The sequence below is a fragment of the Takifugu flavidus genome, chromosome 11 (genome assembly GCF_003711565.1).
Source record: "Takifugu flavidus isolate HTHZ2018 chromosome 11, ASM371156v2, whole genome shotgun sequence".
NCBI classification, from domain to species: Eukaryota; Metazoa; Chordata; class Actinopteri; order Tetraodontiformes; family Tetraodontidae; genus Takifugu; species Takifugu flavidus.
This window is the reverse complement of record NC_079530.1, coordinates 11,881,196-11,898,465: the sequence shown is the minus strand read 5'-3', so window position 1 is coordinate 11,898,465 and position 17,270 is coordinate 11,881,196. Positions and strand designations below refer to the sequence as shown.

At 42.6% G+C, this 17,270-nt stretch overlaps 1 protein-coding gene and 1 long non-coding RNA gene across 3 annotated transcripts; one reads left to right on the top strand and one right to left on the bottom strand.

The window, feature by feature from the left end:
- Positions 1 to 144: 144 nt before the first annotated feature.
- Positions 145 to 16,990, bottom strand: LOC130534235 (CSC1-like protein 2). 2 transcript variants are annotated; one of them, XM_057048264.1, is made up of 24 exons: positions 16,687 to 16,989; positions 12,312 to 12,529; positions 11,810 to 11,889; positions 10,306 to 10,344; positions 9,282 to 9,372; positions 8,961 to 8,998; positions 8,705 to 8,847; positions 8,560 to 8,611; positions 8,372 to 8,480; positions 8,224 to 8,294; positions 7,785 to 7,865; positions 7,577 to 7,700; positions 6,975 to 7,108; positions 6,730 to 6,867; positions 5,770 to 5,923; positions 5,504 to 5,610; positions 5,343 to 5,429; positions 5,176 to 5,241; positions 4,450 to 4,612; positions 4,129 to 4,234; positions 3,787 to 3,954; positions 3,172 to 3,287; positions 3,019 to 3,090; positions 145 to 2,849 (listed from the first exon to the last, which is right to left on the bottom strand). In XM_057048264.1, the coding sequence occupies exons 2-24, from the start codon at positions 12,507 to 12,509 to the stop codon at positions 2,670 to 2,672; spliced, it is 2,517 nt and encodes an 838-aa protein (XP_056904244.1). In that variant the 5' UTR covers positions 12,510 to 12,529; positions 16,687 to 16,989; the 3' UTR covers positions 145 to 2,669. The 2 variants fall into 2 exon arrangements, with proteins under 2 accessions (XP_056904244.1, XP_056904245.1); XM_057048265.1 differs by lacking the exon at positions 10,306 to 10,344 and having other exon boundaries at positions 16,687 to 16,990.
- LOC130534239 (uncharacterized) lies at positions 10,732 to 11,517 on the top strand. The gene is made up of 2 exons (XR_008952843.1): positions 10,732 to 10,871; positions 10,974 to 11,517. It is a non-coding gene; the product is annotated as an uncharacterized LOC130534239 (long non-coding RNA).
- Positions 16,991 to 17,270: the final 280 nt, after the last annotated feature.

Genomic DNA, 17,270 nt, shown 5'->3' with positions numbered 1-17,270 from the left:
CTCAACTCAAGTCTGCTGTTGATCACATGACCCAAGAAAAGAGAGATCAAGAGATTCTGTGTAACAGCTCTAGCTATGGCCTCTCACTGTCTGTTACAAAAGAGAAATGAGTCCTAAACAGCTAAACACACAAGAGAAACGTACTGAAACTCAATCCATTTTATTGTTGAATGGGATGGGGGGGGGGTGTTACACTGTTTACGCATCAGTTGTGCGGATGGACATTTGGAAAGAATAAATAAGGATAAAATCGAGATGTTATTCTTCCATCTCCAGTAAATCTGAAAGTAAACAAGTTAAGCAGAGATACATTCTAATTGTGCACATATAGAAACACAGACATTTTAACTACCTATCTATCCCGCGTATACTGTGAGAACAAACTGATCTTAGACAAACGCTTCTTTCTTTCCAGCAACTTCGTCTTCTATATTATGTCTAGAAAAAATGGATTTTATGAGGATACCAGACTTAGCAAAATGTTACAGTAAACTATTGTAGGTTGTAGATCTGTACCCATGTGAAATGCCACGACACCATTACGTTTGGTTATAGTAGAACACATACAATTACTGGTTAGTTATAGTTGTTTTGTAGCTGTTTAAATACACGGATCACACTATAACACAAGCCATGTCCATCATTGTTACCAAATATTGTGGAATTAAACATTTAGTGTTCAAGCGCTGCAATTTGGAGATGCCACTTTTTTTTTTTTTTAATCTTTTTTGACAGGACACATTTAGAGGTATAAAAAAAAAAGAGGTATAAAAACTAAAATCACTTTATCATGACTAGAAGAGGGACAGGCCCAATGGTGACAAACGTTGATGTTGGTACCATAAATACCAATTTTTCATCCGACAGAAATTCAACTAAATGCGTTTCTCATCCTCAGGCCGGCTCAGGCGGAGGGCGTTCAGGTTTGGCTTCTTCCCTACACATCGACTTACGGTCAGTTTGTTACACCATTGTTTCCGTCTCGCTCACTCCTGTCAATCATTCAAGTGAATGTGAGATTAGTGCATAATTTCCATAATGGTTCTGAGCAGCTGGACAACACATGCTTCATTTGTTATAGTAACTGATCCATATAGTAGCAGACCATAGTGGTATCACAGCACTTTACCTTGCTTTAAACCAACAATGTCCATAACCCATAGAGCAGCTTCAGCTGGAATCTGAGCACAAACAAGCATATTTCCAGAGCGAGGTCATGAACAAGTTACCACAGATGGTGTCTCAATGTCAGCGTCGTTAGAACACAGGAACTACATGATTAAGGTGAAGTGGGAATGTGGGGGGGGGGGGAAACTTGGTAGATGAGCAGCTGCAATGTATAGCTGATGCTTAGTCTGGACAACTTAAAATAACACAAGAGGATGAGAGGGTGTATTAGTGTTGAACTACATAAAGAAAAAAACCAGAAAGTGTCTCTGTGGATCTGGAGCCATGGATTCCATGCCAAATCCTTTTCTGTTACAAGTCCTATATCTCCTCAATGAATGAGAACTGTAACAATGCTTGATGACCACTAGAGGCTGCTACCTTCAAGAGGGGCAACATTAATGTCAACATTAATAAGGTCTTGACACAGGCCTAAGCAATAAGAGATGAATTAGCCACCCAAACCGAGAACTAATTTGATTAACTCTAAAGACAGGTGTAAACATACGGACAGAAAAAAAAAAAATATAGACAAGCAGTCACACTGAATACTCAAAACTGACCCAGAAATATTCAAAAGGCTTTTCTCTCACCCTCTGAGCAACTCGCAGTCAGTGGGCACAGTCCACCTGCAGTAGCCGACTTGCCCCGACAGGGGGCAGTATCAGTAGCATCAATTCAACAGCATGTCCCAACACTGGCTCAGAGGGTATGTGTCACAATGTTCAATGTCAGTGTAATGTGCCAAAAGATTCCAGTTCTGGGGGAGTTCAAGCTTGATGGCTGACAAATAAAAAACTAGCCAAAACAAGCTGGCATCTATAAATGTAGCTGTACATCGTCCAACCATCCAGGAGTGTAGGTAGCGTTAATTTTACACGTTTTCTTTTACACTTCAGAAAGGCTTTTGTGGAATCGGAAGAACCATTTCTGTGGGAAAACTGGTCTTTCTCACACAGGATGCTTATTCACGAGGAAGCATCTAAAGTAGGGCAGATTTTTAGAAACACTGGCTTAGGATTGCAGGAAGATCGCGTCACACTTGAAAATTGAAGGTATGCTGTGGCACAGTACCTTGCTGAAACTTGAGCTTATAAGACAGGTTTCACTTTAAGTGCAATAATGTTAAGAAAATACAGATAGAGTCTATTTCCCCTAACAAGACAAGGCAAAATATTCTTCATTTAGTCTCTCGTTCTCTTTTTCCATGGGTCCGTGTGCAGTGTTTAGGGGTGTGCCTTAGCGGTAGCAGGACAATGATGATGACCCTGCAGTGTGAGGAAATTCCCTCTGCAGGTCAGACAGGAGTTTGACAGAAATTTGGTGAGACCCAGTGAACGGTCCCTGAGAAATGGTCCATTTAATCCTTGGGAGACTGTGCTCGTTAGTGTGAAGTCCCTCCGCGGAGGTCGAGATGCTTTGGAGAACTGCTCCTTCTGTTACACGAAATCAGTGCACTCCTCAAGTCATACTCGAGGGTCCTTGGTTTTGGGCCGTCGGAATCAGTGCCGCACTTCATTATCAATGAGGCTGTCCTCACCAGACTGGAAGTCTGCGTTCAGGCCGTTTTGCACATTGATTATTTCCTCGTCCTGCGACGAACCTTGGCCGTCGTCCTCGCCGCTGCCCGAACCTGCTTCCTCCGAGTTCGGGTCTTGGAGTACCTGAGCGATGTACATTTGCTGCGGGTGTGGAAATGAGACAGAACACATCAAGTTTAAGTTCCAAAAGTTAGGACATCTGCTTTCTACAAAGAAAACGCTTTCAAACGCTGTAAGCTGGTCAGTATTTGAACCTAAAATACAGGATTATGTGGAAAAACCTCCTAAAAACAAAGGAGTGGGGACGTACAGCGGCCTTGTTGGATGCAGAAGGACACACCGAGGGCCCGCTTTCTAACCCATCCACGTCCTGAGAGTCGATCTAGGCAGACAACATGTGCTCAGTAACATGATACTGGTGCAGTTTGAGATGTTGAGCAGTGTCCATAAGAGATTTTATTACCTTGTAGTTGTGAGCGCTGAGATATTTAAAATGTCCAAAACAGACGTGAGAGAGGCAGATGATGATGGTGATGATCAAAACAATGAAAGTGAACATGGAGGTCGCAGCTGAAAATCCTGGATTCAAAAAAGCAGAGAGAGTAGTTTTGAATACAGTCAGATTAATATTTGGACAGGCAGATGAGCTTTTTGATTTTAATCCAATATTGCGAAACTCCAGAAGGGGAATGACTGACTTTTCTTTACATGCTGATTTTGTATTAACAAAGATATTGGGTTCCATCTTCCCAAACGTCAGTTTTGGCTGCTTACTTGACTGTTATTTGATTTTACACCCACTGGCAGGTGTGCACACACTGATGGGTGTAACCATGAAGCTCCACCAAAGCAGAGGAAAGTTTATTGTTTACAGAAGCGCACGAGTACTTGATTAAAATGACTGTGTGGCTGTTTCAAATGTTAATTCTCTATACACTCCGTAGCACTCTTCACGATCAGGTCATTGCATTATGACGTTGGCAAACTGGCGAGGAAAGAAGTGAAATAGTCTCAATAATGCTAAAAAAAAAGGCTCTGTCCCTTATTGCCAGGAGACCTGGTGGAGTTTCCATCTTACCCGAGCGAACAGTTGAGAAGAAAAGAAGCCAAAAAAGACAAAGTATAGGCGCAGCCACCACTTGGTTGACGGCTCCAGAATGGATCTTCTTGTCCAGTTTGGTTGGCAAATAAGCGTAGTACATGTTGTAGCGGTCTGCTAGGTGTTTCAGCAACATGTACATCAGTCCTGCGCCGAGACGAGAGATAAACAATCACTGGAAATAATCCCATTAGGCTGGCTAATAAGCTGCACAGCACAGCACAGAATCACCAAAGGTTCCCTGCTTTATGTGTGTCCAGTCACCAGTAACTCGATCAGCGATGGCCCTGTGTGACGTAGCAGCGATGCGATAAAACTCACCAAAGGGGACGATAATGGGGCAGGTGATACTGTAGGTCATAACAACAGTGAAGACACACATCATCCAGGCGTAAGCTGCCCCAAACTGGAACTCATAGGCTTGGTGCTACAGAAACACAATGATGTCATAATTAAAGAAACTACAAGTCCAAAGATCTTCGTTTCATCACATGATGCTTACACGGGAGGAAAAGGCAGGACTTAGTTCAAGGCGGAGGGAAACTAACTTTGACAAGCTGGCATTATTAAACTCTTAAGGCAAGATTCTTATTAGCAATCAATGAGCGGTTGGAATAAGTTGGCCGGTAATTGGACACAAACCCGTTTGACATTTTTCCTCTCTGCTGCCGAACGCGCCAAGCACAGGCGGATCATATACATGAGCAACCCTGGGATCCTCAGCAGGTCGTTGGCGTTACCGATGAACGCGGAGGCAATGACGTAGTTCACAAAGAAGGCTCCATTATCAGGGAGAAACACACACCTAAAGTAGATGGAAAGACAAATACAGAGAATTAAGTCAGAATTATTGTTGATTTTTAGGGAAATCCTTCTTTGTAAATTGTATATCTGTGGGATTAGCAGAGATTATGAGCCAAAACTGTCTTTTTGAACAATATTGGAAGTTAACAGTCCATTTTTTCTTTGCTCCACATGGTTGCTGATGCTACTGTTGACCTTAGTGCTGAGCAAGGGGAAGTCGTATCTAATCAATTCTCTACAAACAAAATTAACAGGCAGAATCATCTGGATCATGAAGAATCGGAGCTGAAGCGTGACCTTTCACCATCGTCATGCAGTATGTGCTTGACCCTCTGATCCTGGAGCTTCCTCCCTCTCTGATGATTGAATCTAGACTTGTTCACAAGAGTTGCTTTTGTCAACACTAAACTCTGAGTGGTTCCAACACTCCACTTGTTTCTTTTATCAACTTCCAAGCATACTTTCGGAAATTCATAGAACTTATTTTTAATGATTTTGTTAAAAATAAAACAACCCAAACCACATTAATCAGACTAAAGATGAACTAATACTTCTGCTACTTACTCAAATCTGACTTTCACATCTGCCAAGAACCTCCTGTCAAACAGCCAGCGGAAGAAAAGATCCAAACTGGAAAGAAACAAAATGAATTAACTGGATGAGACATGGATGACAGGTAGGAATTAATCTACTTTTACAATAAGTTTTAAAAACAGGAATAACAAAAATACCTGCTGAGTCCCAGAGAGGGAAGCAACAAGACCATGAAGATCAGGAAAGTGTAGCATTTATGCATCGTCGTCCTATTTTGAATTGATCTGAAAGGAAACATTCAGAATAAATCGGAGATCATCGCCAACAGCTGAACACTCACAACAGGCACAACTCATACCGGGTCCAGTGCGCTTCGAAGAAGGCAGAATAGTAAACGATGGTGGGAAGCAGGGCAGAGAAAGACCACAGCAGAAGGGTGGGGAAGAATTGGGTGACGATCGGATTCTGCAAGTCACAACAGAGGAGCACAGACAGGCGTGTCAGAATTGTCTTTGCATTCTCTGAATAGGAAATTGAACAGTTTTACATCCAGTTCCGTAAAGATAACTCTAGGAAGGAGTAGCAAAGCACAAAAAAAGCACTTCCTGAAAGTCCAACACTCACGTTGAGATACTCCACTGGTTTGGTAACATTGAACTTGTCCATGGTGGAGATGATGATCGCTGGGGTGGTGAGGAAGAAGAGTAGGAGGAAGAGGATGATGTTGATGATTAAACAGCGGCACCACCAGGAGAAACCTCCCAAAGACAGATGCTCCCTGGGGGGAAGTTATTAGACGTCTTTACAATAACGAAACAACTGCAGGTACGTTAACCAAGCGTCAACTCAAAAACTGTCAGGTGTCCGGAGCAGATCAAAGTTCTCAGTTAAGGATTCAAACACCACCTCTTAAACCGGATAACAGAAAATACTACACATTTAGTTAACTACCTACTGGCAAAAAAAGAAGATCCAGTAATCAAAAGTTCAATAAAAAAGGGGAAAACTTGATTTTTTTTGTCCTTTTTAAAGCCTCCAGTGATGCTTGGTGTCGAGACTGGTTGGGTCAGTCACCGTTTGTCCCCAGGATGATGTCGTTGGGGGGTAAACCTTCAACCCTGTCTGAGGCCCCGAGCGCTCTGAACCAGGTTTTAGTCAACAGTATTTTGCTCCAATCTATTTTCCCTTTGCTCTGATGATGTTGCCACCACCATGCTTCCCTGTAGGGATGGTACTGGTCGGGGCGGGGCAACTGCTTCAAGCCCAAAAGTTTTTGTCTTTGTTTCATAAGACTGGAAAATTTTGTCTTATTGAGTAGAGGTGCCTAAAAGCTTAGTGGAGTGCTGCAGTGACACTTCCTGTTCTTCAACTCTGCACACGGACCTCAGCATTGGCACCGTGTCTCATCGAGACGGCCCACTTTGGCTGCATGGTCCGATCCAAGATTTATGATGGTCCCAAACTTGTAAATTCAGGATGACTTAGTACAGCAGAGTATTTGGTAGGCCTCCCTGGACACGCACCCTCAGCGTTTTATTTTAGCATCAGGCTAACTCCATTTTCTTATACGTCAGAAATCCTTACCAGTACACATTTTGTGGGTCAGGGGCGTAGCCGACGCTCCAGTTGTACGTCTGAAGTTTGGAGCTGAATTGGGAGCTCTTGGGCTCCCGACGGCAGTGAAAGCCCTGACACTTGCAAGCATTAAAGTCTTTCAAGATCCTGAAGAGGAACATCCAGCCACGAGTTAGAATAGACAAAAGAGACCGTGAGCTAAACAAACAAGTGTGATGAATACAGATTTTAGCATGGTACTTTAGTGTACTCACATGGCAGTCATTGCCTCATTCTGGAATGTCACAAATGCCATTCCCAACGGCTTTTTATTGACCTTTTCTTTCTCTTTCCTATATTCGTCTTTCAGTTTTGCCTCCAGCTTCGTATAGTAGCTCACTGCCTCTTCCTGTGGACAACACAAGTGTTACCATTTGTACCCCAGCAAATGCTTAGATTCTAAAATTCTGTCTCAACATTCTAAACTTTAGAATGTTGAGACAGAATTACTATAAATGAAATGTACATAAAATAAGTAGTTTAACAATGTGAGGTTCCGCGAAGATCTATGCAAGAAAACAAGCTAGAGGTGATGACCAAAATGGTTTAAACGTTTGAAAAAACTGATGCACCGTGTTTTGAGTGCGCTTCATCCCTTCATGATTATATTAAGGCTGAAAAATGAATGTTTATTTTACTATAAAGATGTTTTTGGTGACATGTGCAGCTCTTAAAGCAAAATGCAAAAGCACTGATACAATTGCTGAGCACACTATGATGTTGTGTTGTAATTATAGACAACATGTGCTTAAAACACATATCAGCCTTTTCTTTTCAAATCTGCGTCAGTATAGCTGGACCGTGACACGTCACCTACCTGCTCACAGCCTTTTATGACACAACAGCAAAGATGGCCGCAGGGTTTTGGATTCATCATAGTGGTAACGTGCTCCTTAGCCTGCAGGTCAATGAAGAATTTCTTGCTGCGTTCCGCCTTTTTCCTGAATTGAACAACAGTACGTCTGTCAGTCTGAGGCTGAAGTCATGAAGAAATACAAATGCACCAAAATACTTAACATTTCTACCTCTCAGAGTTGAGATACATCAGCTTGGCCACATCATAACAGATACGAGCTTCCAGTACAACGCAGTTTTCATAAGCATTTCTGTCAAAGAACAAAGAAGGAAGATTAAAACCCAGCACATTTATCTCCATAAATACACAAAAAAGTGTGTTTCCTAATAGTAACACATGCCCTATTTTAGTTTTCCACCATCTTGACACATGACCTGCATGATTCTGCTCATCTGGATTCAATTAGAGACAATTAGTCAAATAAACCCATCATTGTCTGCTCCCGGACATCTCAGCCAGGACAATCTAACAGGAAAGGGCACGGCTATCGAACATCATAATGAAGTTAATGTGCAGCTTACTGCCATGGACGAAGAGCAGTGCACCATTTAAAAGCAGACTTAAATGCTAACAATATGGTGCGTAGAGACAAAAATAAAAGTCCTTACTCAAAGTGTTGCTTGATCTCGGACTCTTCTGCATATTTGGAGATTTCATTGACAAATAAAGTGCGTTTCACCTGCGTGGAAATATGTCATTAGCAACAACGTTCACATCAGTGTGCACGAGGACCTCATGGACTGTGAAACCTCTCACCAGATCATCCTCTTTGTAGTGCATCTTGGAGGTATGTCGTCTCATGCTGTACACCGTCAGTAACAGATAAAGAAATGCAAATGTAGTGTGCAGCCAGAGTAGTGCATTACTGCAGGAAAAAGGTGAAAGGGGAATTAACAACAGCGTTACATGGTGCAGATTATCAAATAGCAGGTTTGCCAACTCACTCTGTGTCCAAATTAGCTATTGTGGTACGACCAAAACTGTAAGCATTATTTTCTGTGAATAAAAAAAGACACAGGAAAGAAGCAAGACAGTCACAACTGGTTCGGATTTATTCGACACGTGTTCTATTATGACCATTTTACGCACCAAGTAGATTTCCAGAGAAGTTGACCGGCAGGATGATGCCCACAGAGAGGACGCCGACCACTACCAGCAGCCCAATAATGTGGCGCTGAAAGGACAAGTAATGAACTGCATCCTCTCCACACTTCTCCCTTATTTCATCCTCCCTTTAAAGAACACATAAATAGAGTCAACTACAGGGCAGTAATTGAAAACAGACGCACTCGTGTCAAACTGAATCAGCATTTATTCAAACGCTGTTTTCAATACACCGACTTACTTGATACGGAAAATGGCTGTGAGCCAGGAGCAGAATCCCTAAAATAGAAGCGAGGAGAGTTACAATCCAGCACAATAAACTATCTGACATAGACTGTCGGGATCCAACGACGACGAATGTCATTGTTAAAATCAAATGAATTAATATTTGTTGAAGCATAAAATCCAGAAAACCTCTCATGTTACTTCTGTCGTGCTAATGTTCCATTATTTAATAAACTGATTTAATGAACCGTTGATCTAGAGATTGGGTGACCCTACAACAGTTGCATGGGAAACTAATGTATATTTTTTTTTAATGCAATATAAGTGGCCTACTTACTGTATCTCTCTGATCAATATCCACAGAGCTGGAAACTGAGGTGAGGCGTTCGTAGCGTTCTGGCGCATCAGATGTTGCTGCAGAGCCGACACTGGATGCAGAAAACATAGGATTACTTTCAAATCATCATATACAGTACCATAAAGGCTTAGTAGTACTACCTTTCTATCAACACATTTGGATTACAATCACAATATTCAAAGGCTTATAGCACAAAACATAAATTATAAATATGCTTGCAGAGGAGCTTCAGAGATTTCCCCTGTTCATCCTGTGTGGCTGTACACAGGATTTGACTTGGTTACCCAGACAACCACAGGAAAAACCTTTGGAGCCACATTTCCTGCAGCATTATAAGCACAGGCTATTTCACACAGGTAGAGAACACCATCACTGTTAGAGGAAGATTCTAAAGTTAGAAGGTAAAGCTCAAGATAGCAGAACAGTGGAAACTATGGAATACACTGATCACCCACCCAGCTCACCTATGTGTAAATGTATGTACATTCTGTCCAGCAGTGCCACGGGGTCCTGTTCACTCTAACACCTGAGAATTCAATTACTGTGAAATTCAGGAATTGATAAAGTCCATGCCAATCAAACACTGCGACCCTGTGGATCTGCTGGAATTTCAACACTGCACCAGTTCTACGTAAGACATGAAAGGACAGCCAGAAGACATCCAACCAGCTGGGTCAGAGAAGCATAACCTCTCACTGTCAGCAACCTCTCTGTGCAGCTCAGGCTGTGTGTGCTCACAAAGAAGAAGGTTGCGCTTCATAAAGAGGTCAATAGAGATTAGTCGACAGATCTGATTAGGACAGGGAGAGAGGACGGCGACACCCAACGCAAAGACAGAAGAATAATTAAGAGCCTGACACTGAGAAATATGAGCAGCGGCAGCAGGAGGAAGATCTATATGCTGAATCGCACAGGGGCCCAGGCAGAGTCAACAGGTGTTACACGTTAGCTTAAATATAGTGGTGGGAAAGAAGGAAACCACAAGGACGGAGCGATGACATACTATTCCCGATCGTCCAGGCGGCTGTATCGCTGGTCCATTCTTGTGAAAAGACAAGCAAAACAAAACCATTCAGCTTAGTTAAGTCAAAATGGTTCCGTTAACAAAGTCCTGCTACAAAGTAACACTTTTCGAAGCACGTCACAGCATTAGAACGCTAAGAAACCTTACGATGCCTCCTTGTTCTACTAGAAATAATAGCAAAAGACCGTTTAGTGTTTCCAATAAGTGAGTAAATGATCCCATGGAATTACTTTTCATATGACAAACTTCATTTCCTGTCCATTACTGTGTATAAAGCTGCAACCCCCTGCCCACCCGCCCACCATGCTGCAACCCCTTCCTCTGATCACAGGCACCTGCAAAAACAGTAAAACTGCACTGTTACAGAGACACAACAGGGAATGTGGAGGCGGATCACTGTGTCACGTCGTTTCCAGGGTTCACATCCAGAAATGATCTGAACCATCCAAGCGCAGTCTTAAAAACAATTACTTAATTCCGGGAAGCTCTTTTCAAAACATACCACCAGCACCCAGAGGAGATAGGACAGGAAATCAAATATTTTGGTATAAAAATGCAGCAGAAATCTTTCTGCTGACAGAATATCGCCGTGCCAAAGTTATTTTTGCCACTTTGTTAAGTCGACAATGGTTTGGTTTTGCTCCCAGGAATGATGCCGCTCACTTTGGGGACAATGCTGTATGATTTCCTGCAGGCATTCCAAGAGCCGCAGGTCCAGGTGCGGAATACCAGCTAATTACTCAACACAGGACACACGCGGTGAAGAGGAAATCTTACAGCCAGTAAGGACCACCCCTTCTGGAAGGAACCCAACATTTTACATCTGTCGTTTCTGTAGTTGTGATGATCCTTTTTAATGTGTCTTCTCCACCGTGTAGGTGGACAATAATACAAACTGCAGCTAAAGACAGGACTCAAACGATGTCTTTCATGATTTCCACCATTTTCAACCACTCGGCAATTCAAATTTTCTGCAAGTGTCCCTATGTTCAAGTGTTAATTCATCAAGTTTCCCATTGAGATTCTTATATGGGGATTATATGTGGATATTTGAAATGAAGATGGATTTACAACTAAATTGCAAATGTATTGTTAAAAAAGCCAAAATCTGCTATTAAATGTCTGAATGCTGTGCGTTATTAGGTCAGAAAGATGGTAAATATTAAAGAGAGTTTTCTACTTTTATAACAACCTATGGAATGACGAGTTATCTTGGGACATGTAGTCATGCCAGCTATTTCATTGAAAGCTACACAACAGCTGACTCTCAGTGGCTTCTCCGCCACTACAATAGAAATCTTCTTTGACACTCGAGATACATCCTCACTCACCAGTGACGACAGCTCCAACAGTATCGGCCTTATGTGGAGCGTTTTTGTCATTTGTTTGAAAGAGCAATCACTCGCTAATAAATCCTATGTTGGGCAAAGGTTAAAGGAGAAAATGGGTCATCGTGTCCAATAGATCGCCATGTTTCAATTACCTGTCGGCGTCAGTCACGAGAGCGAGCCGGCCGTAGTCCCAAGCCACTTTTCTCAAGAAGGAGAAGACGAGCAGCAGCACCTGGGAGCACAAGATACTCGTTAGGTGTTTGCTTTAATCGACAACAGTTTTAGTCGTAATAGTGGTGAAATAGTATCACTTTTACCATTACGTGTTCACACGCTGTTAAAAAATAATGACATGAAATCATGAGTTGATGAGATTTAATAACACTCAAAATCTGAGGTGGTAGCTCAGTCTGTTAGGAACTGGGCTGAGAAGTGGAGGGTTCTGGGTTTGGGACCCAGTGGACGGGGAAGGGGAAGAACATCTTCAGAGCACTGGCAAAGTACCCTTGAGCAAGGTACCAAACCCACAAATGCTGATATAGGGCGACTGACTGCACCTGCCTTCGCCCAGTGTGGACCCTCCCCGTGATCCCGGAAGGGATCAAGTGGTTAGGAAGACGAGACGAGAGACTCAAAATCAAACTACAGACTTACCAGAAAGCACATGAAGTCAAGTGCAAGGACAGTAGGCACTCCCCCAAAAGGCAAGCCCTGGAGCACCGTGCTGCGGATGCGGGCGGAGTAACAGAAGTCCCTGGAGCTGGAGTTGGGGGGCTGCGTTGGACAGCTCTCCGTGTCCGGGCATCCCTGCGCTCCCCAGATAGCCATTATCAATATCAAGACTCTGTACATCACTGAAGCATGTTTACAGCCTGCGGACGAAAGAAAGCACGTGTCACAAGCCTGACAGATAAGCTTATTTTATCTACATGGTGAGATCACTTTGATCTTGCACAACAGGGGAGACGGTGGAAAAAGAGAGAATTGTGATTGGTTTGCATTCCCGAGTCTGGGTGGACATTTGACCTAAAGGAAAGAAATAAAACAAGCAACCCATCGGACTGTTAGTTCTGAAATGGAGCCGAGGACAGCTGTCAATAAGTTAAAATGATGCTATAACTTCTATTCTCAGTGCTTAAAGCCGCCTGGAAGAGGAGGCAGCATAATTATGCTAAGTGTGCCGGTGCCATTTCTCACTGCACCATAAAATCTTGTTGCATTAGTCTCATTTAGGTGAAGAGTGAGTCTTCTCAGTGCAAATCTAAAATGAATTGGGCTGTGAAGGATACAGTTTCCATGAAGATGGCATCAACCTTACAGCCTTTGTGGTGTGATTATTTCTAAAATAACTGAACACACCTAATGACAAACACAGCTTGTGCGTGCTGGTCTCAGCACGCCTCTTGTGCAGAGCAACATTCTGTGACGGTCAGTGTGAACTCAAACCCGCTCTGTTGTGCCACACACACACACAAAAGCTCACAGATCACTATAAACAGGGAGAGAACATGGTACAACACGGTTTCGGAGCCACGTGCACTACAGGTAGGAGTAGTTCATCCAAGAAGTGACCAACATCTGACCGAGAGAGCTGGACCGAACAAGGAGCCTGTTCCAGACTCAAACATCTATCATCTATCACCTATCATAACTGTACCACCTCACTCAAGCTCACAATAAAGAGACCTCTTGGAAACAAAGACCACTAAACCGAAACCTTACTGGGACCTCCTGCTGCTTTTCTTTGTATATAATTCTGAGCAACTATCAGAAACCATTCTACTCATTGGTCCATTTACTTGTTTCCCCCTGAAAACGTGTCGACGTCTCCCTGCTACACATGTGGCCCTCGTGCAACAGAGGCCCTACGTGACTATGTAACAGAGGATTGGAAGAAGTGGACAGTACAAATACACACGAATCATTACGGTATATAAAGCATTTTTTAAGTTTAGCGATAATAAACCCAGTTAAATATACATTTACTACTTTAGCCATTGATATTCTCTGCATTTATCTTAATAAACACTTCCGCACATACTGTGACTTAAACCTGTAGAACACATACAGACAGAAGTAATACAACGTTGCTCAACACGGTAGGTTGCTTTTTGATCTAAGCCCCTTGAACTTTGACCTTTGGAAAGTCAAGAGTCAAAGTTCCTCCAGAATCCAGACCATCATCAAAATGTAATCAGCTCTTTCCTGAGCTATTATCAACATTTCCTGAAAATCTCATTAAAATCCTTTTGTAACTCAGAGTTATTTCAGGCTGCTGGATAAACTCAAGCATAAACTTGATTTAAAGGTGAATGCTGGGTGTTTGTTGCCCAATCGAGGGATTCAAATGAGCGAGGCCGTGCATCAGGAGGCCTCTAATTTACGGCACAGCCTGTGTAATTCTCCGTTTGCCTCATGTAACATGAATTCCCCCTCGTCTCTGCGTGACTGCTGATAACTCGTGACCTCAACATTAAGCACTGGTTATAACTCACGTGATTTCATGTCTTTGGGATGCTGTGTGAGGCAGCTGCAGGCCAACAGACTGCACTCAAATGCTGAATGGCGAGCCCAGCAACCTGCCAGTCAAAAAAACCCAATAGCTACATAACAGCCAAAAAGGTTACAAAACACAGCTACGGTCTCAATTAGCTTAATGACCCTCCTCAATCTACAACTACAATTGTCTGGATCAAGACAATGACATAGAAATCATCAAAGGAGGCCCGAGGACTCGTCTAGCTTCTCTGACGAGTAATATTCACATTGGCGCTGCAATACATTTGCCCTTCATCCCACTAAGTCAAACCACGGCTTTCACAATGCAGCTCATCTGTTCTAACACTAAGTCATTTATCTGCCTCCTGGAATCCTGTGACATCACCGTGGAGGGGCAGCCAGAGCGGAACAATAACCCAACAGAGACCACAGGGTGGGAAACGCACCAGGCTCAACCCGAGGATACTGCTAATGCTGCTGCACAAGAGAATTACAGATGTGAACGGTCTTAAAAGTACATAGAACATAACAAGAGTGTTTCCCATACGCCAGTTTCAAAAACTAGGGCTGTCAAAACTAAACATTAATGTCAATAACGAGGAAAAAATAATGAATTCATCTGATTGCTTTTGTTTAGAAGACTCGGTAGCTTTGTAGTACGATAAAGGCAGACCATAATAAGGCAATGAAGAAATGATGTAACAGCAGGAAAATACACTGCTTGGTCTAAGCTACGAGCAAATAAGTCATCAAGCCTGCGTTTTGCACCCATCAATGCGCGACGAGAAAGGAAAATGTGGAAAAGAGGTCACCAAAATCAATGCAGAACAAAGGCACATGTCATTAAAATAGGGACCTTTTTGAAACGAATGATGTAAGAACCCCAAATACATGGCGCTAAACAACCATCGATTTACTTTCAGTGTTAGTCAAGCAAATTGCACCCAATAGTCAAGCATGAACTTTGGGAAATATGGGGCACTTTGCCTCAACGAACATCTTCCAGTTTTTAAAAATACAGTTTTTAAGTATGCTGGACATGCAAATAGCTTTATTTTATGTCATTTACGTTACTTAACTGGGTTATATCATAAAAAAGCAACTTATAGGGGCAAATGCTACAGCTGACAGACCCAAAAAAAGGGGACGTTGGAAGTATTTTGCTTGAGATACACGTCCAGTGAAAAAGCTAGAAATGTTGAGAAAACTGAAGCAATGCTACAAAATGGGATTAAATCGAGTGGTACAGAAACATGTCAACTCTTGAGACCTTCAGGAAGAAGCTTTGAATCATGGCAGCCCTTCTCAAGACATATTCTACTGCATTTTTATTGGATAGGGACTGGAACAAGTCGGTCAGGAGACATTGATGAAGAAGAGTTTAATTATCTTTAAGCTGGTCAATGGGACAGACCTTTAACAATAGTCTGAATCAATACCAGTAGACTTAGGTAGTTGTGATACAACGCAGCACAGCGGTAACAGAAGTTGATCCAAATCAACGCTCCTGTGACCTTCGATCCTTGAAAGATCAAGTGTCAAAACCTCATTGACCCTTTTGATCTTTAGATCTTTAGCTCAATCTCAAAAATACACCAATTCACCAAATGGTGCTATTAGCCTGCAAATGATCTTAATACCTGATCTGAATGTTGGAGAAAGAGAAAGGAAAAAGCTGAACAGCTGGCATTAGAATTCAAATAAAAGCCAAGGCCCGTGTACCTTCCAAACCACGGAGCTCATGTAGCATTTGAGGAAAATCATGGGGATCTACTGGTTATGACACTCAAGCAGTTTGGCTACACAGCAAAAAACTAAATACAGGCGAGCAGGCGGCTTATGTTTATCCCTTCACAGATAATGGAAACAGAGAGCATTAATCTCCACAGGCCAGCATTGGTTGGTCATCCTTGTCATAATAAAGCTAAGGTGCAAAGTTTAATTTAGCTATTTTCAACAGCAGCGTTGATCTGCCGGAGACAGGTGCTGAGATATGCCAAATATTACAGCTATTCCATCTGCTATCTGCTCAGTCTGTCAAACCACTGGTGTTGTGAAATGCGCAAGCAGATTAAACCAAATCTGCTGTCCAATGTCTCTTCTGGGTTTCAAACGTCTATTTACTATCTCGCAAATGGAGAGACTAAAGCAATTCTATTATCACGAGTAGCAAAATAAAATCTCTGGCTAAACAAACCAATTGAGCGTCTGTTAGGGAGAAGCTAAACAGTGCTACATCTGCAAAAAAAATAAAAAAATAACCCGCTATATTTCAAACACAAAGAGGAATCTTATATCACCAATGTCTTTGTTCGCCAGAGCTCGAATGACGATTGACTTTACCGCTTATGTGCTCGCCCACTGTCGATTAGTGCGACTAATGATAACGGAACGTGTTTACTTATTTATTGTTCTGACAGTAGCCACTGTCTTATATATCAAGCTACGTTGGTAAGTGCTTCGCATTTTCAACGACCGGTTGACGCCTTTTTGTGAAATATAAGAATACCAACCACTTTTAATATCTTACCTTGTCATAACAGCCAGCAGAAATGGAAATAGCTAATAATAAGTAGCTAGCGAGACGTTAGCTAACTTAGCTTCGATTTGGCAAAAACAGACGGAGACTATCTGCTGAATGTCGGCTGTCAGAATGGGTTCTGTTGCTCCCCGATATCCAAAAAGAAACACGGGACCATCTAACTGCAATCGGTTAAGTTCCTCGCTGAGAAGGACGATGTGACGCCTAAGCTGACATGGTTGTGCCTCATTAGCCGGTGGAACTGGGACTGCTAACCGAACCAGTCCAACAGGAGGCGAAGGCTGTGAAGTTGATCGGCGTGACGTAAATATCTTCTTCTTCCTTCATTTCGGTGTGACGTGTTGTCAAGGAGCACACCGCCCCCTGCTGTTCGGAAGTGTGTTTGCTCGCGTCGGTGCGGAATTACCCCTCATTCCCTCCCAGTGGTTTCTGTGACCTTAAAAGCTGCAAAGTCACCGAGTGCATGACGAAAAAGCAACACCCGATACAGACTTTCGGGGGGGATTTTTGTGGGATACAAATCACTGACACCAGCATGGTTATTAAAACTACAAAAATGTAGTTCCATAATT

Bases quoted from the DNA above. Each gene is read 5' to 3' on its own strand.
- LOC130534235 (XM_057048264.1), bottom strand. From the start codon at position 12,509: ATGTACAGAGTCTTGATATTGATAATGGCTATCTGGGGAGCGCAGGGA. The intron at 8,999-9,281 runs GTAAGTAGGCCA...CTTCTATTTTAG, and splicing joins ATATTGATCAGAGAGATACA to GGATTCTGCTCCTGGCTCAC. The intron at 4,613-5,175 runs GTAAGTAGCAGA...CATCTACTTTAG, and splicing joins GATGTGAAAGTCAGATTTGA to GTGTGTGTTTCTCCCTGATA.